Below are 26,531 nucleotides of genomic sequence, written 5' to 3' on the forward strand. Positions count from 1 at the left end.
CTGTTAAAGTTTTGTAATGTGTCTCCATTGCAAGATAATCCGATCCAGTACATCTGTTTTACATTTGCTATACATGTTCAGAACATGGATCGTTTCTTACATAAGATCCATACATTCCTATCTACTACTGAGTGAGATATAGATGACGGGGGAGGGAACTCACTGATTGCACAAAGATAAGACGCAGCTTCTAATAGCACTATAGTATACAGACCCCGAGACAGAACACGGAACTGAAAAAATGAACTATGTAGAAGGTAGGTAGGGACAGTGGCTGCCTGGGCCATACAAGACATATTTGTTTTAATGTTGTGTTGAAGGTCAAGAAGGAAAGGGGACTGGCACTTGCTGTCTTGATGAAAAACAGAACACCAGGTTCAGAAAACGAATAGGAAATGTGGATGGGGTAGAACGGAGTGATGTGGCAGGAGAAGGAGAGGATCACCAGATTGATAAGAGACCAGTGGGAGTTTAGTTCAAAGAGTGAGAATTAGTATTGGATGTTTTTCCAGGTTTTTTTCCATCTCAGTCTGGGCAAGTTTGTTTATTTCTTCAGTGGGCAGATAGGAGTTCCCTCTGGAATGAGAGGGAGCGATTGAATAAAGGAGGGGGCTGAGGAGAAGAAAGAAAGGTGATAATACAGCCTTTTGTGTATGTTGAGAGGTGTAGGGTTGCTAGAGGAAGAAGAAGACCAGTCTTCCTGTCTTAGGAACCAGGATATCCTGCTCTATCCATAGGTCTAGGATGAGTTGTCCCTGCATCCTCTTTAAACTAAAGGTTTTCTATTCCCATGTCCCCAACAATAATACATCAAAAACAATACGCTACTAGCATTCTATCTCTTCCTTAATAACTGGGAGTAGAACCATTCAAGTCACTCTTATGTCACCACTAATCCAAACACTAACATGTGTGTAATGAAGGAGATTCTGGTTGACGTACTGTATTAAAGTAGGCAAAGTGCAGGACGTGGGTAATGATATTACAGAAGAAATGATGGCTAAATGCTGCTAGGCATTAACATCAGCAGGGAATGAAGAGTGGGTAGATCCCAGGGATGGAATACATCTCCTTCCATAGAAATGTTGCAGCTCAGACATAAATCAGACCGTACTCTGTGAAATTGTCAAGGCTTCTTATCAATACCGGGAAACCAATTCAATTACAAACTTTACTCAAAGAATTTCTTAAAACATTTGATTTTATTTGATTAATATTACTCACAATAATGTCACAGAAACATCACAGAGTGTTTGAGACGGGTCTGGATCAGGCCTCCTTCAATAGGAGTTATTTTCTTTTAAAACAGTGCAGCTTCAATAAACAGTCAGAGGAGAGCAAGATCACAACCTTGAAATGATACTCATGAGGACAGAACACTGAAGGAACCCAAACCCACACCTCGCTATACATCCCTAAAAGTCTCGTTCAAAAGTGGCTAAAACTACAAATACTGCTAATGTCCATCATAAAATCACAAATGCGTCACAATTTTATGAATTTCATATAATGCAAAAAAGTTGAAAAAGGTATTGTTTTTATCAGTTAGATACAGTACAAAGACATCATTCTATTCATTTACCAGTAAGCGTAATGACGCGGGTTCTAAGCACCAACCTGTCGGTTTCAGTTATATTCATTTACTTATATTCATAGATCATTTATACACAGTTAGTGAGGGGTGGCGAGGCAAGAGGGGGTTGAGCACCATTAAAATCCAACCTCCCCCTGTTGGCCCTTCCCTGTCCACACACAATAGGAAACTTTAAAAATAGCTGGTGTCCCCAGAGAAGCACCATCAATATGCAATAAATACATTTAAGAAAAAAAACATATACATGTATAAATAAAGTAACAATTTACAATTCTTAATTTTCTCTGTAATCCAGAAAAGAAGGGGATAGCAACCAAAAAAGAGGTATAAAAACAGGGAGAACAATACCATTTATCAAAAGAAAAAGGAAGGGGATCCTCTTTAGGGTATATTGTAGCAATCACATCTCTCTCTACCAAACATCATTTAGGATTATTATGCAAAAACAAAAATCACAATAAAACAGACTCGATTTCCAACAAAGAGTGAAACCAGATTAGTCCTCTAGTAAACCCGTATTTCTTAAATGAATATTCCTAATGCTTTCGAAAAACGTTATCTGCATGTTTGCATTTTTTCCTTTCATTTCATCTAAATACAGTTCGCAAGGCCAATGAGGTGTACTTCTAGGCTGGTTAAACTTTTGAAATACCTAGGTCAGAATAAATGAAATGGAAATAGCACCCCAAAGAGTATACAGACAGGAATTATAAATGTCAGAGTTCACCTGAATAGAAAACATAACCAAAACAATGTCATTTCATTGAGACTATTGGCTACTCTGCTAGTGAAGCGATTCCCCTGCTGTTAGCGTCGCAACACAGTAAATTCATGGACATAGAATAACTAGATTGGTGTAAAAAAGTTCCATTGGATTTGCATAAAAGTACCTGAATTAATGCACCATATACCGGCTACTTGACGCTTTTGAATCACAGCAGTGTCCGTTTTAAATAAGACCTGATTTTCAGTGCTAACTATGTTCACATTTTCTGTAGTTGTCTGACATGTTTTTAACGAGTAGTAGTACCAGTCTAGTCATTCTATCTCAAGACTCAAGTCCAATCAGCAGCTGGTAGGAGGGGAAGACAGTGAGCTGGAATTCAATTGGCTGACGGACGATATCTTACTGTGATGTAAACATACTGAGTAAACATGGTTGGCTGTTCACCAAGTGTTCGCAGTAGTAGTATTCCTTGAAGACACCGTCTGTGCTACCACTGTGTAGGAGTTTTGGTTATGGCTGTTGCACAACAGGAAGGAGGCCTCACTTGGAGCAGGGTGATGGAGTCTAGAGAGAGAAAGAGGAAGAGAATGAATGAAAGTCTTAAAGGGGGGTAAATAGGGTGGACATAACCTCACAGCACAGAGAAACTGTGTGTGTCTCTCACCACACAGAGGCTGTCGTAGGTTCTCATCAGCTCCTCCATGCGGTACTGCTCCAGCACCACAACTCCTGCCAGCGAGGGGCTCTTGGACACAGTCCGGGCACAGTCCTCACAGTGCACCATATAGGTCTTCCTATTGCCATACTCACTGGTCACAAACAGCAGGTCAAACACCTCCACCTGCACACAGACACAGCACAATCACTCACTGCAGAAAAGAACCAAAGCCATACACCAACACTCTGTTGGTAAGATACTTGGGTCATGGTAGTTCATAGCAGGTCTGATTCAGGCATACATCCACAGGCTGTTGGGAGGGACTTACGTCACACTCGTTGCAGTAGTAGGCTGGTTCGTCCTTCACACGGCTCTGATAAGAGATCTTCTTCCCTGCAGCAACCAGCTGGTCTCTCAGAATCTGGATGTGCTTAATGGACTGTAGGAGACAATGTCTGAGAGAGAGCGAGAGAGAGAACAAGAGAAAGGTAAGGTGTAGCAAGAAATAAACATGCATACTAGATAGGTGACGAGGCGCCCACACAGTCTTGTATAACTAACACACGCACACGCACACACACACACTTGACCATCTTGTAGGTTTCTTGGTCTGTGATCTTGATAGTGCGGGCCACATTCCAGGAGACATGGATCATGGGAACGATGGACTTGACCTTCTTGACCTCGTTCCACTCAAAGCGCTCCAGAGCCAGCTGATACTGGTATGCTGAAAGGGCAAAGACGACACACGATGCTCACATTAGCAGTGTTAAAGCCAAATAATGGCAGTGTTCAGACTCTATAGAGTACATTTGGAGAGGGATTTTAATAGTATACTGAACAAAAATATAAAACGCAACATGTAAAGTGTTGGTCCCATGTGTCATGAGCTGAAACTAAAGATCCCAGAAATGTTCCATATGCACAAAAAATTATTTCGTTCAAATGTTGTGCACAAATTTGTTTACATACCTGTTAGTGAGCATTTCTCCTTTGCCAAGATAATCCAACCACCTGACAGGTGTGGCATATCAATAAGCTGATTAAGCAGCATGATCATTACACAGGTGCACTTTGTGCTGAGGATAATAAAAGGCCACTCTAAAATGTGTAGTTTTGTCACACAACACAATGCCACAAATGTCTCAAGTTGAGGGAGCACTCAATTGGCATACTGACTGCAATTGGCATACTGTCCACCAGAGCTGTTGCCAGAGAATTAAATGTTCATAAGCCTCCAACGTCATTATTTTTAATATCCATGGGGTACTGTATTGTAATAACCTCTGGACAGGGATAAGCCAAGGGGGCTTCAAAGGCCTTTACATTTGGGTGGAGGGGCTGTGGAACATTTTCATGTCTCTACCATAAGCCTACTCCAATGTTGTTTTTGAGAATTTGGCAGTACATCCAACCGGCCTCACAACTGCAGACCATGTGTAACCATGCCAGCCCGGCTTCTTCACCTGTGGGATCGTTTGAGACCAGCCACTGCTGTTCTCTGCTGTTCTGCACTGTGTATGACCCAGCTCCCCTTTCCAATCTATGGCTTCCCCTGCTGGACACTGTTAGTAACTCACAGTTGAGAGGTCCAACATTCCAGGCGATGTTGTTGCACCAGCCCACAGCCTGCACCCAGTGGATGGACCCTGCGTTGATCCATACCAGGTCCCCTGGTCTCTGGATGAAGCGGTACACCGGGATGTTGGAGCGGTACAGATCCTCCAGAACAGGCCACCAGGACCCCGTCAGGTAGTCTACTCCATGCCTGAAGGAGGGAGGAGAGATGGCATCTAAGTGGCTAGTTTCTGGTTCAAATCCCTTGTGGGTCACCGCTATGCCTTTTTTCAACGAGCAGAACAGCTCAAACTCTGAGCTAAATGCAAAACCCTCACACACAAAAAGAACGCTTCATGACTCACTTCTCACAGAAGTTGTTGACGTGCTCCCAGTAGTGCTCATGGACTGCAAACCACTCACAATCCCCCGGGCCGATGTTGATGTTCACAGAGCAGAAGTTATTATTCTCCTGGTGGCCTGAAAACAGACATACACAGAGATATTTAAGCCCGTGTTCAGATGCGTGCAATACGCACCTAAAAACACACCCGCGTAACACTGACCAGGCGTGCGGCTCCCGGGGACCTTCATGTAGAGCTGGACGGTGTTCATGCCCAGGATGGTGTGTCCCACGTGGCTCAGCATGTTTCCATTGAACTCCACACGCATGAAGGCTGGTAGCTTCAGCAGCTCCTGCAGCTGGGGCTTCCACCTGGTAACACACGTACATTAACACTCTACTTCCTCTCCAACGGTGACCTTAGAAACAATCTGTCACGAGTAAAGCTAATCTCACCTCTTAGGATCAGAGAGGTCGATGTTGGTGCCGAATTTGATGATATTTCCAGTCGATTTTGCCTCTGGCCTATAGGAAAGGGGAAGTGTATTTCAATAAAACATCTTTAATAACGTCGGAATATTGTTTCGATTAAATGTATTGCATTTGGCTTATCAAAGAGATTATTAAGGATGTTCTGACCTCAGTGTGTTAGCAATAGGTGTAGGGCCGACTTTGCTAGCAACCACAGTAGGGTTGGCTTTGCTAGCAACCACAGTAGGGTTGGCTTTGCTGGCGCCAGACGCAGCGGTGGTTGATGGGTCAGAGGACGGAGCCTGCTTCTCTTCTTGTTCTTCCTTATCCTCATCCTCACTGTCCTTCTCTTCCTGTAGACACATAGAAGTACACATGAACTTAGCTGGGCAAAGAGAGGAAGTGGGACCGTGTGTATGTGCTCATCCCCAACCTGGAGGCTCTCCTGGAAGCTGGAGGCCTGGTACTGGGCGTACTTGGCGATGGTGGTGTGTGAGCGGCTGCTCTCGCAAGGCCAGGTCTGGCCTGAACCAGTGGCGTCCCAGTTCTCATCAGCAGGCTGCTGTACCTGCGTCCTCACCTCCACAGCATGCTCCGCATTGGCCTCCACCAGAGACTTAGTGGAGAACAAACCCAGGTCTGACATAGAGGGAAAGAGAGGGGGAAGGAGAGAAAGAGGGAGTGAGAGAAGAGAGGTATAGTGAGTCAATTTGAAATGATGTTGCTGTTATAAAAAGGGCAACTCCACCACTTTTCAATCTCATTTTCATTATCTCCAGCACAATACCAGTGCCTACATATGTGAAAACGGCAGATTTGAACGTTTTGTAGAAAACAAAAACAGAGTTAAAAAGTTCTACCCGATGACATCATCAAAAGTGAAAACATTTTAAAATGGTGATCTTCAAACAATATGACATTTAAAGTGACGTGGGGAGCAAGAAAATGCCCTCCCTCTGGCAATAAAAAAAAAAAACTTTTATTCCTACCCTTTGATGTCACAAAGAAGTATTATTTAGGTCCTTGTCTTTTTAACCACAGACCATCGAAACGCACCGTTTTCACATATAGACACTGGTATTGTGCCGGAGATACAGAATTTGAAGTTGAAAAGTGACGGAGTTGCCCTTTAAGTTTTAGCCCTGAGAAACATCGAAATACACAAACTCACTGAGTCTGAGGGATCCAGCCAGGCCTCGGATGACAGTGACAGGGTTCTTGGGATCAGTACAGAACTGGAGGAGGACTGGGGAGAAGGCATCTCTCTTACTCTCCAACTGGACACAGACACACAAGACGATACAGAAATACATCAACAACGTGTTGCACAAATACAGAACTGATATGTGAGAATGAAGAATAAAATAGGAAGAGAGAAGATCAACTTGAGATGTATTTTTTTGTTGGTGTTGTTTTACCCCCCCTCCCCCCAAGACAGCTTGAAGCATAGGGTCAACTGCAGGGCAGCGCCCCTGGAGTGTGGACTCACATAGATGCTTGGTGTGGGGGGATTAAGCTTCTCTCGTGGGATGGGTGGGTCGGTGATGAGAACAGGCTTGACAGAGAAAGCACGGAGCAGATAGGACTCCCGAAACTTCCCCTTCACCTTCGCCCCCCTGAAACAGACACAGAAAGAGACAGATGAAGAGCTAGAATTCAATAAGATTTCCTTTAATCCACTTTTCTTTGTACTGTGTACTCACTTGCAGGCCCTGATGACCTCGCTGGCTGTGTGTCTGATGCTGACCTCTCCTAGGGGGATCCTGCGCTCCTCGACCTCGGAGGCAATGAACGTCTCTCTGTCTCCACTCTCCACCTTGATCAGACAGATCTTCAGCTCCTTGGGAGGGCCCATGGACAGGGCCTTCAGCTTCAGGAAATCAGCAGCAGCCAGGGGACAGGGGGTCCTCCTCACTGGGGCAGCAGGCGGGGCCGGGGTAGCAGTAGAGGGGGTGTTGATGGTGCTAGTTGCGGTTGCCACTGGGTCTGTGTTGCTGCCTGGTGTGGACGTCATGGTTTCAGGCTCACTGCACCTCTCCTCCTTCCTCACTGTCGATTGTGCCCCCTGCTCAGTGTTTCCTGTGTGCGCCTTGTCTTTCTGTCCCTGGATGTCTTTGCTCTGGAGGCCGAGGTTGCTCTGGAGGCCAAGGTTCCCCTGAATAGGACGGCTCTTCTTACTGTCTTTGAGCTGCTTGACCGGGCTACTGGGGGGTGATGTAGATGAGGAAAACGTAATGGAGGAGGCTGATTTTCTGTCTCTCTTTTCTTCCATCTTCTTCTTTTCATTGCCTCCACTCCTCTGATGACTGCTATCTTGTTTCCTTCTCTTCCTTTTCCCATCCTCTTCCCTGTTTCCATCTGCACCTCTTTGTACCCTCTTCCTGCCTGTCCGCCTGCATACCTCCCTCTGCCCCCGCTCCTCCTTGGTGGTGGCAGGGATCCGGTGTGTGGTGGTCAATCTCAGCTCAGCGCTCAGAGACCCGGCTGTCTCCCCGCTGTCTACACCCTTAGTCCTCTCCTTCTTTCTCTCATTCTGAATCTCCTCCAATCTCGCGTGCTTCTGTTTCGTGCGCTCCCCCACAGAGAGTTGTGGTTGGTTGAGGTCTAAGGGAGGACGGGGTTTGGAAGGCGGATCTGAGGTAGTGTGAGTGGGTGATTGGGTAGTGAGTCTTGGGGGCGTGGTGGAGTCGGATGTCGGGGAGGGACACTGCTGGTCCTGACAGTTGGTTTCCGGATCCATGGCGAGGGAGGAAGAGTACTTCACTCCTCCCATGGATCTAGGAGGAGGACGCCCAAATGGACCGCCCCGATATGTGTACCTCTGGCCCCCCAGGAACGAGGCCAAAGACTTGAAGACATCAGCCACTCCTGTCTGGTGGAGGTGTGGCCGACGGGGAGGCAGAGAGCTGGATGACGTGTCCCCACTACTGTCCTCCTCTTCCTCATCCTCCTCTTCCACTCCATTGGGAGTATCAGGCAGGCCATAGAGCTTGGCCAGGTCGCTATGGCGAAGCTCATCAGCACCCCTCCCCTCACTGACCCCCTCTGCCTTCTCATTGAGCCCCTCTAAGTTCCCATGGGGGGGTGAGATGGACGGGCTGTGGGTGGGGCTGGGCTGCAGGACGGGTCTCCTCATCACTCCTCCCTGCTCTTCCTCCTCTTCTTCCTCACTCAGGGCTGATGCTGGGGAGCCTTGCCAGCTAAGCACAGGGGGGCTGGCGGGGGGGTTGTCTCCCAGCTCCTCCACACTGCCCACCCCCGCCGCAGGCTGGAGATCTGGGGCCCGTAGGACCCCCCCCTCTGGACACACACCCATTGTCTCTGTCTGGTCCTGCTGGCTTGGGATGGACCCCCCTGACCCAGCCACAGTGGGAGCTGCTGGGGTTTTGGATGAGAGTGTGGAGGGGGTAGAATCAGCCTTCCCCTCTGTGCTGCATTTAGAAGGTTTTGGAGGGCTGGTGGGCTGAGGACTGGTCTTACTGGTCTTGCTGGTGCTGCTGATGTTGTTGTTAATGGTGGTGGTGGTGGTGGGTGGGGGACAGGCTGGCAGTGGTGAGCCCTTGACGGGGTGTTTGGGTTGAGCTGGGTTTGACTTGTACAGGGTCCCTCCCCTCCCTGACTTTTTGTGTTTGGATGGATGTGGTGAGGGTTGGCTAGGATGGGCGGCAAGCGGGCCAGCAGGTGGGCCTGTCTCTGAGGTATTTGGAGAGCTGTGGTCATGGGACTTTCCACCTCTTCCTTGGCCCTTCTCCCTGTGTCTGTGTTTGCCAGCGGTGGATGGTGTCTGGGAGGGTTGGCCTGGCTTCCCTGGAACCCTAGATCCAGACTGAGTCTTAGGGGAGGAAGGCCGTACTGATGGAGGGAGGGATGATTCATGTGGGGACTTTGAGTATCCCATCTCTGCTTTCTCCAGCTGCTTAGCCCTAAGACTCTCCTCCCTTTTCTCCATCTTCCTACCTTCCTCTTTCCTATTTTTTCTCTCCACCTTGTCCCTCAACTTATTCTTTACCCCATCCTCCCTTTTCTCTTCTTTCTCCTTTCTCCTTTTCTTCTTCTCCATCTTCCTCGTTGGTTCCCTCTTTCCCACCTCGCCTCTCTCCGCTCTACTTTCTTTATCCTTATGGGTCCTCTCTGTCTGTTTGTGTCGATGAGGCTGCAGCCCTGGCTTGTTGACAGTAGGTCTGTTGTTGTTGACAGTAGGTCTGTCCTGGGGAGAGCTGGGTGGGGTCTGGGGCTCTGAGCCTAGCCCTGTGCGGGAGGCAGAGAGAGGGGGAGGAGTGGGACTGGTTGAGGGGGTCCTTGGTCCCCGTTTATGGGGTGTGCCAGCGCCAGTGTCAGGACTCCTCTGATTGGGTGGAGGGTCTTTCTTCCCACTGGCCTTACTAGGAGTGGTGGAGCTGGAGAGGCCAGAGGGGCAGGAGGAGCTCAGGGCTGTGGAGCCTAAAACTCTGTGGCTGCTGTTGCGGTAGGGAGGCTCTGTAGCAGAGGGCTGGGAGGGAGTCTGATCCCTCTTCTGTCTGTGGGAGCGTGGAGCTGGGGGGCTGTGCTGAGGTACTGAGGGGGGTGATGGGGGGCGCTGGTGGTGCTGGCTGTAAGGCACGCCGGTGTGTTCTGCTGGTGAGGAGGGGGGCTGGGACTGGCCATCCACCTCCACCCAGGATCCATGGTGGGGGGGTCTGCTGCCGCCACAGGGCTGGGATGGAGGAGGGTGGCGGGGATAGGAGGAAGGAGGGGGGCCTTGACCATCGAAGGGGACCTGGGGAACTGGACTATGGGTAGAATGATGTGTACTGTAGTTGAAACGCCCTAATCTTGACTTGATTGATTCCTGAAATAACAAGAGAGAAAGGAGTAGTCTTAAGAGCACTGTTCTCTTGAAGAACATTGACTATTAACCGACTTACTTGTAACTCGGTAGACGAGCTCCTCCTGTCAGCATGGGTGCGAGAACCAGGTCTGTCATATGATTGGTTCCAGAAACCTTGTTTGGGAGGGAGGTAGTGGGGTGGTGAGTGTGGCTGGTCTGGTCCAGATAAATGCTTTGAGCCACGGTGAGAGGGCTGGTGAGAGAGAACAGTACTAAACAGTAAGTGTCTTGGTGAGGTGTATTGATCCCTACCAGAAGGTGGTGCTATTGTATAAATATCACAGCTACACGAGTGACTTCAGACGACTGTTCCAGGATCAGATATCACCATAATGGTTAAGACTAGCAGTAGAGAAATCTGATCCTAGATTAGGTTAGTAGACATTTTCCTCAAGCATTGATAGCAGGACTAACTGTGGTGGGAGACCGTCCACTCCTGGAAAACAAGATCATTAGCTCAAGTGATGACTGACCTGCTCAGGGCCGGAGCTCCTGCTCCTCTTGGCAGGGCAGTCTTCCTTGGGGGGCGGAGAGTGCTGTGAGTGCGGGGAGCGGTGTGGAGGTTGGCCACGGTGGTGCTTGTGGGGGGGCGGGCACTTCCATGGTCCTGGTCCCTGGTCTATCATCCTGCCTGGGAAGGCCCTGGAGCGGTCTGAGGTGGCCCACCTCTCTGCTGGGGAGCCCAGGTCTCCGGGGGGATCTCTGGGCCGTTGGTGCTGGTGGGGACCCCCATACTGAGAGAGACAATTATCATCATTAAAGTCATGCAATCAATAGAAAAAAACATAAACCTAACTACTGTATGTAATAAATAATGAGTTATGTAGAGTATAGAATGGGCTGCCCTCTTCCCCTCTCACCCTGGGAGGCTGGTTGTTGTAAAAGTTCCAGATGGTGTAGGGTTCCCCCGGTCCTGTTTGGTAGCCCCCCTGGCTGTGGCCATGGTTTTGAAATGACCGTGGGGAGTCCTGGTGCCAGCCTTGGGTCTCATAAGCCTGGTCTTTCTGGGCCCAGGGTCGTGTTCCTGATCTCTGGTCCCTCTGAGGGCCCCTTCCCTGGACATGGAAGGAGGGACTGGCCCCTCTACGTTCCAGAGAGAAAGTGGAGATCACTAAGGGATCACTGCAGTAAGGTGACAGTGGACTAACATTTCAAAGATGTACGCTGCTCTCAATGTAAGATGTGAACAATTGAGATGTTTCACTCACCTGTCATAAATCTTGTTAACGTGCTGGGATTGGTTGATTCCTCCGTTGTACCTACAGTAGATAAAGGAGGGTTACCATTGGCTCAGCACAGACTCCATCACAGGAAGAGTGTGTCAGTAGACTGTGGTGTAAGAAGAGGGCTCACCTGTTTGGAGGGCCCCAGGGGCGACTGTTGACGGGGGCCCATGTTCCTCTGTGAGGTCCTCCAGCAGGGTAGGAGTCCCTGGTGTTACGTCCATGATACTGCTCTGCTGGGTGATACATTCAGCCTGAGACAGGATAAAAAACACTTTTTACTGGACTAGGATAGAACATGAGCAAACATACAGTGGGGAGAACAAGTATTTGATACACTGACGATTTTGCAGGTTTTCCTACTTACAAAGCATGTAGAGGTCTGTAATTTTTATCATAGGTACACTTCAACTGTGAGAGAAGGAATCTAAAACAAAAATCCAGAAAATCACATTGTATGATTTTTAAGTAATTAATTGGCATTTTATTGCATGACATAAGTATTTGATACATCAGAAAAGCAGAACTTAATATTTGGTACAGAAACCTTAGTTTGCAATTACAGAGATCATACGTTTCCTGTAGTTCTTGACCAGGTTTGCACACACTGCAGCAGGGATTTTGGCCCACTCCTCCATACAGACCTTCTCCAGATCCTTCAGGTTTCGGGGCTGTCGCTGGGCAATACGGACTTTCGGCTCCCTCCAAAGATTTTCTATTGGGTTCAGGTCTGGAGACTGGCTAGGCCACTCCAGGACCTTGAGATGCTTCTTACGGAGCCACTCCTTAGTTGCCCTGGCTGTGTGTTTCGGGTCGTTATCATGCTGGAAGACCCAGCCACGACCCATCTTCAATGCTCTTACTGAGGGAAGGAGGTTGTTGGTCAAGATCTCGCGATACATGGCCCCATCCATCCTCTCCTCAATACGGTGCAGTCGTCCTGTCCCCTTTGCAGAAAAGCATCCCCAAAGAATGATGTTTCCACCTCCATGCTTCACGGTTGGGATGGTGTTCTTGGGGTTGTACTCATCCTTCTTCTTCCTCCAAACACGGCGAGTGGAGTTTAGACCAAAAAGCGCTATTTTTGTCTCATCAGACCACATGACCTTCTCCCATTCCTCCTCTGGATCATCCAGATGGTCATTGGCAAACTTCAGACGGGCCTGGACATGCGCTGGCTTGAGCAGGGGGACCTTGCGTGCGCTGCAGGATTTTAATCCATGACGGCGTAGTGTGTTACTAATGGTTTTCTTTGAGACTGTGGTCCCAGCTCTCTTCAGGTCATTGACCAGGTCCTGCCGTGTAGTTCTGGGCTGATCCCTCACATTCCTCATGATCATTGATGCCCCACGAGGTGAGATCTTGCATGGAGCCCCAGACCGAGGGTGATTGACCGTCATCTTGAACTTCTTCCATTTTCTAATAATTGTGCCAACAGTTGTTGCCTTCTCACCAAGCTGCTTGCCTATTGTCCTGTAGCCCATCCCAGCCTTGTACAGGTCTACAATTTATCCCTGATGTCCTTACATAGCTCTCTGGTCTTGGCCATTGTGGAGAGGTTGGAGTCTGTTTGATTGAGTGTGTGGACAGGTGTCTTTTATACAGGTAACGAGTTCAAACAGGTGCAGTTAATACAGGTAATGAGTGGAGAACAGGAGGGCTTCTTAAAGAAAAACTAACAGGTCTGTGAGAGCCGGAATTCTTACTGGTTGGTAGGTGATCAAATACTTATGTCATGCAATAAAATGCAAATTAATTACTTAAAAATCATACAATGTGATTTTCTGGATTTTTGTTTTAGATTCCGTCTCTCACAGTTGAAGTGTACCTATGATAAAAATGACAGACCTCTACATGCTTTGTAAGTAGGAAAACCTGCAAAATCGGCAGTGTATCAAATACTTGTTCTCCCCACTGTACATACATGAACACACACTGTAGTCTACATGACGGTAAATGGTTGCCATGGACACAAACAGTACTGAACACAGAGGTAGAAATACTCACCACACTTGGTCTGTGTCTGTGAAGCCCTCTACTATAGAACTGAGAGGGTTACACGACAACACCAATCTGTCTTTCCTTCAATAACTCTCAACCACAACCTAGAGAGAGATTAGTGTTCAGTTGCTAAACCACCAAAATATCAACCACTAACCACATCATGCTTGACGTTCACAGTCTCTGCAGACTCGCTACACTGTACATGTTAATGCACCTCCAACACTGCACTACAACTCCTTACACCAGCAGACAACTGCCACTCCCCACACACCTACAATAGATAGACCGGTACCTAAAGGTTAAGATCCTATAATGACAACAAATACAATTCACTGCAACTACACACACAACACTCTCCTCTCCCCTTTTCTGTTTCACTTTCTCTCTCTCCGTGTCTGCCTCCTAATCTGCTGGAACACTCATGTTTGTTTGTGGTTTATCACCAGTCAGCCAGAGCTGCACCCTGCATCCAACCCCTCTCTGATCACCAGCTCCCTGCAGCAACTGCAGCCTGTGGCCAGCCACTGATAAAGGCCTGTCTGCTCTATTTCTCCAACCATTCTAGTCTGAACAGAAAGGCAACACAGACAGCAGAGATGGAGAGAGAATAGAGGGGCAGAGCTGATTTGCTGTTTCTACTGTTGATCAGGGAAATGGATGTGTGTGACAGCAACAGAGATGGAGAGAGAGCGTGTGCTTGTGTGTATGGATGTACTTTAAGTAGACAGTGAAAGAGGACTTTCCCATCAGGCTGTTTATATTAATGTTAGAATACTGCTGTGTACTACAGCACAATGCAAACACACATACGGACAAGAATGTTTCTCTTATGTTCCATAAGGACAGCTGTACATTGCAGGTCATCTCAGGCCCTAAATTCTCTCTGTCTAATATGCAAACCAGCTCCAGTTCATTCAGCTGCGTGGTAGTAGTGACAGGTGAAAACTAGACCAGCTGTGTGTGGCCATGTCTGACCTACCTATGAATGAGTCTAACCTTTCCCTCTTTTAATCCTCATCCCCCCCCTCTCTCTCCCTCTCTGCTAAATATGTTGCTATAGAGATACTATGATGCTAAACTAAAACATCAGTTTAGCCTGTTATGGTTTCAGCTACCTACTTTTCCCTATACACTGAATAAATAACCTTTCAGCCCATCCATAGGATCCTGGGTGCCAGTACGGGTAGGGGAGAGGGCTGGGGTTGATTAAGATGTGTGAGTAATGAGAAAGAGATCACCAAAGAATAAGAGGTTCTACACACACCACAGCATGTGGATTTGAGTGTTTGATTGTCCATGTCTCGCTCTCTCAGACTGTGTGTGTGTGTGTGTGTGTGTGTGTGTGTGTGTGTGTGTGTGTGTGGGGGGGGGGGAGATCAAGTCAAATTGAGGTAAACACAGCATTTTATATTCAGTCAAACCCAAATATTCCGACCCATGGGACTGGCCTGTGACCCAGTGAATCAGAGTACAAGCACACATTGTGCTCGGCGTGTAGAGCAGCCAGAAACACACACCCCTCCCCCCTCCTCCTCACCCCTCCTTCACTTGTCTGGCCACTCAGCCACACCCCTCGCCCCTCCTCTGTGCACTTCATTCCTGAAGAACGGACAATCGCTCTTTCAAACAGGGGTCCTGGATGGATGGGGGTGGGTATGGGGAAAGTGATCCTCTGTGTATGTGAGGACAGACAGGTCTCTCATCCAATGAGAATACAAAAAAAGACGTCAAAGAATTTAGGCAAAACAAGAACCCAGAAAATTCATGCTATGAGATGTAGCTATTAAATATATCGCCAGAGAGATGATACATAATATCTGTGAAGGTTGAAACCATGCATTCATTTCTCGATTCTATAGGGTTCTTCCAAGTTGCATATCCAATCTAGCACTTGCAGATCTATGCTCCATGGCCTGCATGCACCACCATCATGTATGTCAGATCTAGTGAGTACATATACACGTCTGCCTCCAGGCACCTTTAATGAATTAGGACAACAGGGAGGGCAGGTGATAGAGGGGCCTTGGGAGAGGGTTACATGATATCAGCCCTGTGTGTGTGTGCACGTGTGTGTGTGTGTGTTTGTGTGTATGTGTGTGTGTGTTTGTGTGAGATCGCAGATGGATTATAGTATGTCAGCACACAGGAAATTGCACTCATTCACGGGGTTGTGGGTGAGAGTGTGTAGGGGAGAAATATTTTGACATCCTCCCTACACATGTGCACACACACACACACACAGTCCACAGGCAGAGCATAGACTTTTGCTTACTCATCCACTAGAACGGCCAAAATACAGCAAACACTGTATACACACTAACCCTCTCTCACCCAGATACCGGTATGCAGCACTGTGCATACTCTCTGACAGAAACATTAAGCATGCATGCACACACGTGCACGCAAACAGACACACACACACACACACACTTACAATAATGGAGAATTTATTGCTCCTATGAAACCATGCTAGATAGACAGATCATATCTCATCTTACATCCTCTCTGTCCAGACCACATCACACACAGTGCAGTATACAGAGTAGTAATGATCTGTGTGCCTCTAGTGGTGCCTGCCTGGTGCCTGAGATCACCATAGCAATCGATAATGATTCCATTTCCTGCACAAAAGCCTGCACTCCCCCCACCCACCCCTCACTACATTTCTACCCCAAGCTGTGTCTCACACACCACCTCTAACACACACATGTAGACATTTCTTGTGTGTGTATGATGACACTGAACAATGAATAAGATAGCATATTTGTTTACTTAAAGCAATTTTGAACAGAGGCAATCCTACAGCAGATTTCCAACGCACAGAGGGGGAGTAGGAGAGAGAGAGAGAGAGAGAGAGAGAGAGAGAGAGAGAGAGAGAGAGAGAGAGAGAGAGAGAGAGAGAGAGAGAGAGAGAGAGAGAGAGAGAGAGAGAGAGAGAGAGAGAGAGAGAGAGAGAGAGAGAGAGAGAGAGAGAGAGAGAGAGAGAGAGAGAGAGAGAGAGAGAGAGAGAGAGAGAATGGACATTTCATAAGACAAATGGAGACTGTATAGCTGTGTAGCTGAGTTAGTAGAGGGTGGAGGAAGAGGGTGGCTCCACATTTCATCTTTACTAGCTCAGTCAGTCAGTCAGTCAGTCGCTTCTGAGCAGACATGTCCTTCAGTTTTCGGAACTGCAGCCCTCTATCGGTCTCTATCACCAAGGAGACCGGTGTCTTTGTCACCAGACGCTCTTTGTCACCAGAGAAATCACTGTCCTCAACACTCACTAAATCTCCCTGGTAACCGGTGTCTCTGTCACCAGGGAAACACATAACCCTCACTTACGCATATTCCTCTCCAGGGAAACCTGTTTTTTACTGTGACCCCCTGCCCATGTGTGTGTGTGTGTGTGTGTGTGTGTGAGTGAGAGAGAGAGAGAGAGGTAAAGGATCATTCTAGTCTTACCTTGCTGCTGAGTGCTGTGAAAGAGAGAGGGAGGAGGGGACACCGTCTGTGTGCTCTCGGTGTGAAGACGCCACTCACTCAGGGACAGAGGCAGCAGCCCACTTCAGCTTCAGCCTGAAGTCCTGTTAAACAGAACAGGCGTCCTCTCCCTCTGCTAGCCAGCACACACACATCCACAAACACAGGAGAGAGGGAGGAGAAACCACTGTCAGGTAGGACACAGATGTGAGGACATGAAAGGGGGTTATTGTTTAAAAAGAAAGTAGGTATCTCTATTCCATTCTGCCATCTTGTCATTCCTCTCTTGTCCTCCCCTCTCCCCCCTCTCTTTCCTCTCTGTCACACACACTGTTCTCTCTGGCGTTTCTCCCCTCAGCAGATAGACAAAGAAAGGGAACGAATGGCTCAGTAGAGAAAGCAGAGAGGGAGAGGGAGAGCGAGAGGATGGCCCAGCCCCCTTTGACCAGCCAGTCGGATTTAATTTATTTTTGCCTTCCTCTCTCTGGCTCCTCCCCTATCGCCTCGTCACCTCTCCTACTCGAGACCCAATTCAACAAGACTGATTCCTCTCCAGCTCCCTCCTTCTCTCACTCGCTCTCCCACTTACTATCTCTCTCCACGTGTCTGCTACTCACTCTTTGTCTCTCTCTTTCCCTCTCTTACTCACACACTGTGTCCTGTATCCTTGGTAACCAATGATATATTTTACCCCAGAGCCAAGAGCAAGACTCTCCTTTACCGAGACACATTTTCTTCACTGTGTGTGTGTGTGTGTGTGTGTGTGTGTGTGTGTGTGTGTGTGTGTGTGTGTGTGTGTGTGTGTGTGTGTGTGTGTGTGTGTGTGTGTGTGTGTGTGTGTGTGAGAGAGGGCTGCACCTGACTAGCTGCATTCCCCTGCTATGTGTGTGTTTGTGTTTGTTTGTACGTTTGTGTGTTTGTTTATGCATACATCAGCTTGTTGGGAAATTAAAGCATAAGGAAGGTTTGTATCCCTTCTGGCGACTGACTTGTTTTTCAATTACCACAGCATGTGGATTTGAGTGTTTGATTGTGCATGTCCCGCTCTCTCAGACTGTGTGTGTGTGTGTGCGTGTGTGTGTGTGTGTGTTTGTGTGTGTGTGTGTGAATGGCCCTTGAGATATACGAGTGTCAATGCCATTGTTATTATGGAATTCTCATTACTATTACTCAATACCCATTCATGAATTCTGATGCTGTTCTGTGGGTTGTGTGAAGGGAAACAAGTCTAAAACCTGTTCTGTGGGTTGTGTGAAGGGAAACAAGTCTAAACCCTGTTCTGTGGGTTGTGTGAAAGGGAAACAAGTCTAAAACCTGTTCTGTGGGTTGTGTGAAAGGGAAACAAGTCTAAAACCTGTTCTGTGGGTTGTGTGAAGGGAAACAAGTCTAAAACCTGTTCTGTGGGTTGTGTGAAGGGAAACAAGTCTAAAACCTGTTCTGTGGGTTGTGTGAAAGGGAAACAAGTCTAAAACCTGTTCTGTAGGTTGTGTGAAAGGGAAACAAGTCTAAAACCTGTTCTGTGGGTTGTGTGAAGGGAAACAAGTCTAAAACCTGTTCTGTGGGTTGTGTGAAAGGGAAACAAGTCTAAAACCTGTTCTGTAGGTTGTGTGAAAGGGAAACAAGTCTAAAACCTGTTCTGTGGGTTGTGTGAAGGGAAACAAGTCTAAAACCTGTTCTGTGGGTTGTGTGAAGTAAAACAACACTAAAATCTGTTATTAATAATACATCTCTTTTTAACATCTGCTTTGGAAGAAAAACATCTAAGAGAATAAGTCACCTCTAAACTGTGATATGGGCCTTAAATTGTTCATAAAGAGTTGAAGATCCCCGCTGCTGCACATCTTAAAAACAAGAAGCCCTGCTTCTCCACTGACTTATTAGTTACGTTCATTTTAGTTTGGTGCGATATATCGGTTATACCGTATACCGAGGTCTTTTTTTATTAGGAATCTAAATGACATCCAGCCCAGGGCTCCAGCTATGCATTTGGTTTGCTAATCTGCTAGCTAAGTGTCTAGACGTCAAGATCAAGCTTCTCGGTTACAGCAGAGACATTGAATCCCCTGGAGGAAGATCCCTGTTGCCTAAATTGTTTTGTGCGTCAACAACAAAAAATTGCGCCCCTTGTGTGCACTTCCGTTAATACCGTGTACCCCGGTATGGTACAGAAACGGTATGACAGTATGAACATCTGGATACCGCTCAACCCTTGTTCCTGTACTGAATAACCATGATAGAGTAAACTGACCCTTCCTCTCCCCCAGAACGACCTTACACTCCGCAGGAAGTTACTAACCTCTCCAGATTAGCAGACATGCTTTCCTCAGTGATCAACCAGCCTGCTTGAAAAGGTGCAGAATAATATCATGCGCAATAGTCTTCTGACAATGGGAGTCATATGCTTTACAATTCTCCAATTTGAGTCGCCTCAATAGAAGCATACATCATCCTATAATCCTTCTTCGGTCTCTAGAGTGTTGAAGTTAGCAGAAATGTTGACGTTAGAGCAGAATGTCTTTGCACTGTCAAACCCTGCCTTTCAACTGGTGCTCCCGAGTGGCGCAGCGGTCTAAGGCACTGCATCTCAGTGCTTGAGGCGTCACTACAGACACCCTGGTTCGAAATCCAGGCTGTATCACAACCGGCCGTGATTGGGAGTCCCATAGGGCGGCGCACAATTGGCCCAGCGTCATCCGGGTTTTGGCCGGTCTAGGCCGTCATCGTAAATACGAATTTGTTCTTAACTGACTTGCCTAGTTAAATAAAGGTTCAATGTAAATGTAAAAAACTTCTCTGCAACTGACACAAGAACAGTAGTGTCCCTCAATCAAAGAGGCAGAGACAACAGATTCCAATACAGCAATAATGCTCGCCATGTTGCGCTACACTGACACACATTGAACAGTGTGTTTGTATCTGCCTGCTGGTGGCATAGTAACCCAGTGCAGATGTGCAGCCTTCTGTGTGGGTGAACATGGCGGAGCCTCTACAATCAGGGCAGTCACACAGACAGACAGAGGTCACTAAGCTGCTTAGTGGAGGAGGAGGCAGGAAGCATACTGATCCTATCTTATTTGGGGGGGGATGGGCTGTACCACCATACCACACCAGACCTGGCTCTGATACCCAACTCCCATTCCCAGTTCAACATGTGGAGCATTTAGACACATAGAGAAACATAGAGAAAGAGACCTGAGCGAAGAGGGAGACGTCACTTCTCAGTGACATCTACAAAACACAACTACACAAATCAACCTGGAATACAGACTGACAGGGCAGCAAACAGACAAACGGACACTGACACATACAGCCTCACATCCACAGGTTAACAGGCAGAGACACTGATGCTTATGTAGCCTACTGTAAGTACTCAATGTCTGTAAGACAATGTAAAATGCTGACCTGAGTTGACACCAAGCAGAACGTATGAGATTCATATATATAGCTTTTCTAAAAATAACTTTTTATAACCTCACAGCCCTGCTCTCCCTCCCCTCCTCTCCCACATCTACCTTCTCTTTCTCTCCAAAATGGAGGCTTCTCCCTCTGTATGCTCCAGAAAGCACAGACAAGTACTGGAATGTACCACTGCAGGCTTGGAACAGGGGGACTCGAGGGGGGCATCTTTTCTTGCAAACAATACCGACAGACCAGGTGGCATTTCAAAGACGACAGCAATGAAGAAGTGTGTGTGTGTGTGTGTGGTTGTGTGTTAGTGAATGAGTGTGAGTGTGTGTCTGAGCGTGTGTGCGTTAATGTGTGTCAGAGAGAGCCTGTCTGTGCTAGTATGTGCAGAGGACTGGTTGTCATGGAGATCATCACTAGGCAAGTGCATCAGCAGGGCAGGAACTTTATGATCTGTGACCCCGCAGGGCGGTGGAGGGGCAGGGACCTCATCAGAAAGCTGTCACACTGACCCCTCACCCCTGACCTCTAACCCTGGCCTACTGCTGAGTCTCTCATAACAAAGAAATATTTACCACTAAATTCCTCCAATGAAACACACGGACCCATCTGACCACCTGGAACCTATTTGGGAGGAAAACAGGCAGCTGCTGTGTGTACTGAACATTAACCTCATCATAGAATCAGCATGGTCAAGTGGTTGGGTGTACTGGTTGGTGAACAGTGGTGAACCACAGAAGAAATACACCCTGATGCCCAGAGTGTGTGTGTGTTAGGGTGTTAGTATGTGTTTGTATCCACATGGGTGTGTTATTGTAACTTAGCAAGGGCAAACAAGGCTATTCTTTACTCCTTCTATTTGCAGCTGCCAGAGTGAGTCACTGTACTGTATAAATACAGCACTAAATGTGGGTCAAAAATGCTCGGCCATTTTTAGCACAAGGAGGACAAGTTAGCCCACTACCAGGCTCCCTGTTTGGGCTCTGCACACTAGGAAAACCCCTGGCAAGCTTCAATCTAAAAGGCCTGCACTTTCATAAAAATTCGGAACAATATACTGGGTTTATTCAATACATAAAATAAAAAAATTCAGAATACAATAACATCTTTCAGCAATAAACTGACAAGCAGCACTCCCTATCGGAAAACTTTCTATTGACACAATGTTTATCAATACCTACACAAGGTCACGCGCTGCAATCACTGGACTCGCTCCAGCACGGAAATGTAAGGTTACTCTCTGTTTTACTACTGTATCACAGCAACCAAACCACACACATCAACACGGACCAAACACTGCGTTGCTGTAAAGCACAAGTTAAAGCCTGAGTCTAAACAGAGGCTTAAAGAGACTAACACGACAGGAATAACCATTACTCTAAAAATCTTTCAGCACAAATCAGCTGACTGTGTTTATGTACAGTGTGTGTAGTGCATAACTGTGCCACACAATCTGCAGACATACAGCATAGTACAGTATGTGCAGTAGTAATATATCAACACAAAAGACATGTCCTAACATGCACTGATATATGACTCATAACAATATTTGCACAAATGTGTACACAATTGCACCCCTTCTGTACAGTAACACAAAGAAACAGACAGACACACTCTCCTTGTTTTACCTGCACTCTCCTTTTGTTCTCTTCTTTTATTCGTTCTTTCTGCTCCACACACCCCTTGGCTCCTCTCCCTTTCCTCTTTCCTCTCTCCTCCCCCAGTCCTCTCCTCTTCCTCTCTTCCCTCTCCTCTGCTCCTGGTTTCCTCTCCTCTCTGATACTCAGGCTCTAACAGCAGACTGATCCACGTGCAGAGACCTAAGGGGCAGGTCCCCACACCGCCATTTAATTCACACCAGCCAATAAGGGAGGAGGGTCTCATGTCAATCCTCCTATGCTAAACAGGAGGAGGGGACAAAGACAGAGTGAAAGATAGAGACACCCGCCCCTCTGTGTGTGTGTGTGTGTGTGTGTGTGTGTGTGTGTGTGTGTGTGTGTGTGTGTGTGTGTGTGTGTGTGTGTGTGTGTGTGTGTGTGTGTGTGTGTGTGTGTGTGTGTGTGTGTGTGTGTGTGTGTTGGAATAAAGCCAACAGAACTAGCAGCTATTTTTAAACCACCACAGTGAGGTAGCAAAGACTCCATTTTCTCTGTGGCAGATATTCCCCAAATCGTACTGCATCCTCCATACTTAGTACTAGCAACTGTAAAGGTTTCCAGGAATGGCTTGATAGTTATGAACTTGCACTCTAAGCACTGACAGTAATACTCCTACTAAATACTCCCTTACCGTATTCAAAATGTTGGAATCAGTTGCATTGTGCTCCAATCAGGCGGACTGACTCTCTCCTTCCATACTGTATGAAACAAGCACTTTGTTACAGACATTAAACTCACATGCCCTGTATTTGGCAAGAGCTCACAAAACCTGCAGTTTAAAAGCACCACAAGAGAAAAGTAGTGCCATGGAATGACTGGGATTTCAATTATGTCAGAGGGTAAGACATTACATGTGTGATAAATCATTTGCAGAAAACAGACAGAAACATGTCAGACTCTATCCTCTTAATGATAATATATTGGAGGAATATAGAGTCATAATGGTAAAGTAGGATGCTGCACAGACTGGGCCCTGACGTGTGTAATAATTGATATCTGTGTGATTAATCAGGACAGTGGTGATTATGTACGAGGCTCTGACAGACAGACATTAGAATGAGGGATGACCAACGGGTCGTAGAGGACGACTAACCAGGCCAGCAGCACTGGACCCCAGCACTGGACCCACAGGACGTCAGCTGGCTGTTACATGGGCTGGGGAAGGTGGGGCAGGGGGGCATTGGGTTTATGTGGGGAGGGTCTTGCCTACGTGACTCAAAGCCCACACCCAGTAGAGCTGCTTCTCACTGGCCCCCTCTCCTCACTTCACCCTTAATCAACCAATACACCAGAGACAGTGGATAGACACAGACAGTCTGAAGGACAGATCTGAGAGATAGAGAGAGAGAGAGAGAGAGAGAGAGAGAGAGAGAGAGAGAGAGAGAGAGAGAGAGAGAGAGAGAGAGAGAGAGAGAGAGAGAGAGAGAGAGAGAGAGAGAGAGAGAGAGAGAAAGAGAAAGAGAAAGAGAGAGCGAGAGAAAAAAAGAGAGAGAAAGAGAAAGAGAGAGAGAGAGAGAGAGAGAGAGAGAGAGAGAGAGAGAGAGAGAGAGAGAGAGAGAGAGAGAGAGAGAGAGAGAGAGAGAGAGAGAGAGAGAGAGAGAGAGAGAGAGAGAGAGAGAGAGAGAGAGAAGAGTCCAGCTGACTCTCCTTAGCAACAGCCCCAATGCTGTCTCTACCCCATTGGCCAACCATCTGCTCACAGCACAACCCCATGTGGCCATATGAGCCAATCAGCAGGCACTGCTACAGAGCTGGATTCCATTTTCACCATGGAAACTGAACATTACACCCTCCATGTACGAGTCGTGTAACATGGACACTCACCCTGGCTCTCACACATACACACAGCTTGAATGCTGTGTGTCCCTCTCTACCACTGGGGCATCTTGAAAAGCAAATCACTTTGTATACGCTATACATACTGCATACAACATAATGGCAGACATGGCGTGTGCTGTGGCTGCATAATGTGGATGGTACAGTGCTGTGTATTCAGATACAACATTAAGAATCTGTGGCGGGGACTCGATTGTAATCGAAGCATTGAGACTTGTAGCAAGAGATAATTTGTGAATGCAAATAAGAGCATGTTCGATTTACTATCATGGTTTCCTTTATTTTGGTTATCTATGCTAAAGGATGCAAATAGTGGCTGTGGCTATGTATACAGGAATGTGGACCAGACAATCTCTTCGCGCTCAAAGACTATTTGAATTATTCATAATTTGGTTGAGCTATCTCTTTAACGTGTGGTAATATTTCCCTTCCCATTGGCTGAGCAGATTTGGAAACCCACCTCATCTTGGAGGCTACTGGCTTCGTTGGACTTCATCTTCTGCAAGTCAATCAAACCATGCCTTCCATTGGCTACAGCTGACACTTCATCTTCTGTCCTCTTCTCCTATGGCCCACCCTTGTCCTAGGTGTGGATGCATCGCTCTCTGCTATTGGCCAACAGAAAGTGCTACTCAATTGTAGGTGTCTGATAGGGTGTCTACAAAGGCGGTGCCATTTTTCACCTCTCGTTACCTGCCACCACCCACTGTCAAGAGAAATGAAAAACCGATTAGCATGTGTTAATAGCATGCAACTGACTAGAGCAAACACTGCATTGATTATTTAAATCAGAGAGTAACACAGATTGAGAGCTGGCTCATGTTAAGGAGGGCACACTTTCTACATGACAGAATCATCAGGTCTGTTCCATGTACCATTCATCTGAACATTCTGTAACCCCACTGATCACCTCCCCGGAGTCCATTTTATATGACAAACAAATAGAGAACCACTAAATTGAGACCTGATTCGATTGGTACGACTGAAGGTATATGATCTAGTATCTTATTCAGAAAATTAATTATGGCTCAACTGGCCAATAGCCAAACCCTGAGAAATGTAGTTAATTACTAGTGAATTACAACCATTAATTGAGAATAAACATGTAATAATCTACATTAGACAATAATCCATAACACATTCAATCATCTACACTAAACAGACCTACAGGTAACTGTACGAAAATGAATCATAGACCTCCACACAAAAGTAGTCAGCTATATCATCCATGTACAGATATCTCCACCTTGTGGACAATAATCCATATTGCATCACAGAAACTAGTGAAACAAGTTGGGAATATTGTGTGTGTGCGTGTGTGAGATTGAGTGGGAATATGCCAATTCGGCATTCAGTTAATTTCCCAATTCCCGCCGCAACTTCACGTGGCATTTAAACGTGATAATGCGACACCATATTTACAGAACCAAGTGGACATATTGAGAATGATAATGATTCATAAAATGAGTAAGTAATAGCCAACTAATTTATTAAAGAAAAAACACTATAGCATGACCACCTATGGAAATGTTCTCTAAAAGTTATATTTTTGTGGGGGAACTTGGTTAGCTAAATTCACATACTAAAATAAAACCACAAAGGTGGATCGCCCAGTAGCCTACAATGACATGTGCATTATAGTCTAAATTAATAGTTTTATGTAACTTGAATAAGTAGGATACATTTCTATAGCTTGATTGTAGATACCTATATATCCCTTCTCATGCACATTAAGAGTGAAATATGATTGATCGTTGGCTTTTCAACCGCATTATGTAAGCTTTTCAATAATCAAGTTATGGCGCAGAGAGAAGCTTCTGAATTAGAATGTTTACTAGACAAGGTCCGTCGCTTAAATAGAAAACAAATAGCCTTTCAAACAAACAGCCTGGCAGAGTATAGCTATCGATAACTGTCCCTCCAGCTTACCTCTGACAAACAAAGATGGAAAACATTCTGAGTAGCGAAACAGTCGGGATGAGTGATTCAGCTTTCCTATTGCGCAGTTGTAAAGCCACTGATGGGAGCCACTCAATACGAACGCCCCCGTCTATGGCGCAGAATTCACCTACTCCTACTGTCCTCAAGTGGACGAGATACAGCTCGTGCCACGATGCACGCTGGCACTGTCACTCTTAAGGAAACAGAACAAAAGGGCCACGGAATTTTGAAGAAGACATGCGGTGATGTTGTCAAATTCCTCAAATAAGGACTGTGGCGCTTCACGTGTCCACAGATGAGACAAAGTTAAAGAAATGTTATCATGAAGCCCCATTTACAGTTGTCACAAAGGGCTTTACAGCAACTAGGCGGAGATCCCTTAACAGCAGTGCCAAGGCATAACGAAAGGAGGAAACCTCTAGAACAGGGTTCCCAAACTGATGGCCCGAGGGCGATTTTATTTGGCCCCTTAAGTACTTTAGTGTGTGGAATTTTCATTGTTGGACATAAGACTGTAAAATAAAAACAGGAAATCAGCTCCAAGTGATTTTAATTTAAGAAAGCTGTTCCTAAGTATTCCCACACATAGTAGAGAGACACAACTTGATTATATACAAATGTAAGCAAGATTTGAAATAAGTTTGTTTTAGTCAAATATTATACTCTACTGTTCAAAAGTTTGGGGTCACTTAGAAATGTCCTTGTTTTTTAAAGAAAAGCACATTTTTTGTCCATTAAAATAACATGAAATTGATCAGAAATACAGTGTAGACATTGTTAATGTT

At 46.5% G+C, this 26,531-nt stretch overlaps 1 protein-coding gene across 4 annotated transcripts; it reads right to left on the bottom strand.

Annotated features, from left to right (window-relative positions):
* Window positions 1-1,183: 1,183 nt before the first annotated feature.
* On the bottom strand, window positions 1,184-25,846 carry LOC139537149 (lysine-specific demethylase 6B-like). 4 transcript variants are annotated; one of them, XM_071338107.1, is made up of 23 exons: window positions 25,735-25,846; window positions 24,266-24,511; window positions 22,601-22,667; window positions 21,940-22,131; window positions 16,889-17,042; window positions 11,571-11,694; window positions 11,426-11,476; window positions 11,078-11,300; window positions 10,691-10,951; window positions 10,255-10,410; window positions 7,054-10,178; window positions 6,840-6,966; window positions 6,522-6,627; window positions 5,784-5,989; window positions 5,519-5,703; window positions 5,336-5,404; window positions 5,103-5,251; window positions 4,902-5,016; window positions 4,560-4,747; window positions 3,565-3,706; window positions 3,308-3,434; window positions 2,986-3,162; window positions 1,184-2,885 (listed from the first exon to the last, which is right to left on the bottom strand). In XM_071338107.1, exons 6-23 carry the CDS (start codon window positions 11,687-11,689, stop codon window positions 2,862-2,864), a joined length of 5,550 nt encoding a protein of 1,849 aa, XP_071194208.1. In that variant the 5' UTR covers window positions 11,690-11,694; window positions 16,889-17,042; window positions 21,940-22,131; window positions 22,601-22,667; window positions 24,266-24,511; window positions 25,735-25,846; the 3' UTR covers window positions 1,184-2,861. The 4 variants fall into 4 exon arrangements, with proteins under 4 accessions (XP_071194208.1, XP_071194209.1, XP_071194207.1 ...); XM_071338108.1 differs by lacking the exons at window positions 22,601-22,667; window positions 24,266-24,511; window positions 25,735-25,846 and having other exon boundaries at window positions 16,889-17,039; window positions 21,940-22,184; XM_071338106.1 differs by lacking the exons at window positions 22,601-22,667; window positions 24,266-24,511; window positions 25,735-25,846 and having other exon boundaries at window positions 21,940-22,184.
* Window positions 25,847-26,531: the final 685 nt, after the last annotated feature.

The sequence above is a fragment of the Salvelinus alpinus genome, chromosome 13 (assembly GCF_045679555.1).
Source record: "Salvelinus alpinus chromosome 13, SLU_Salpinus.1, whole genome shotgun sequence".
NCBI lineage: Eukaryota > Metazoa > Chordata > Actinopteri > Salmoniformes > Salmonidae > Salvelinus > Salvelinus alpinus.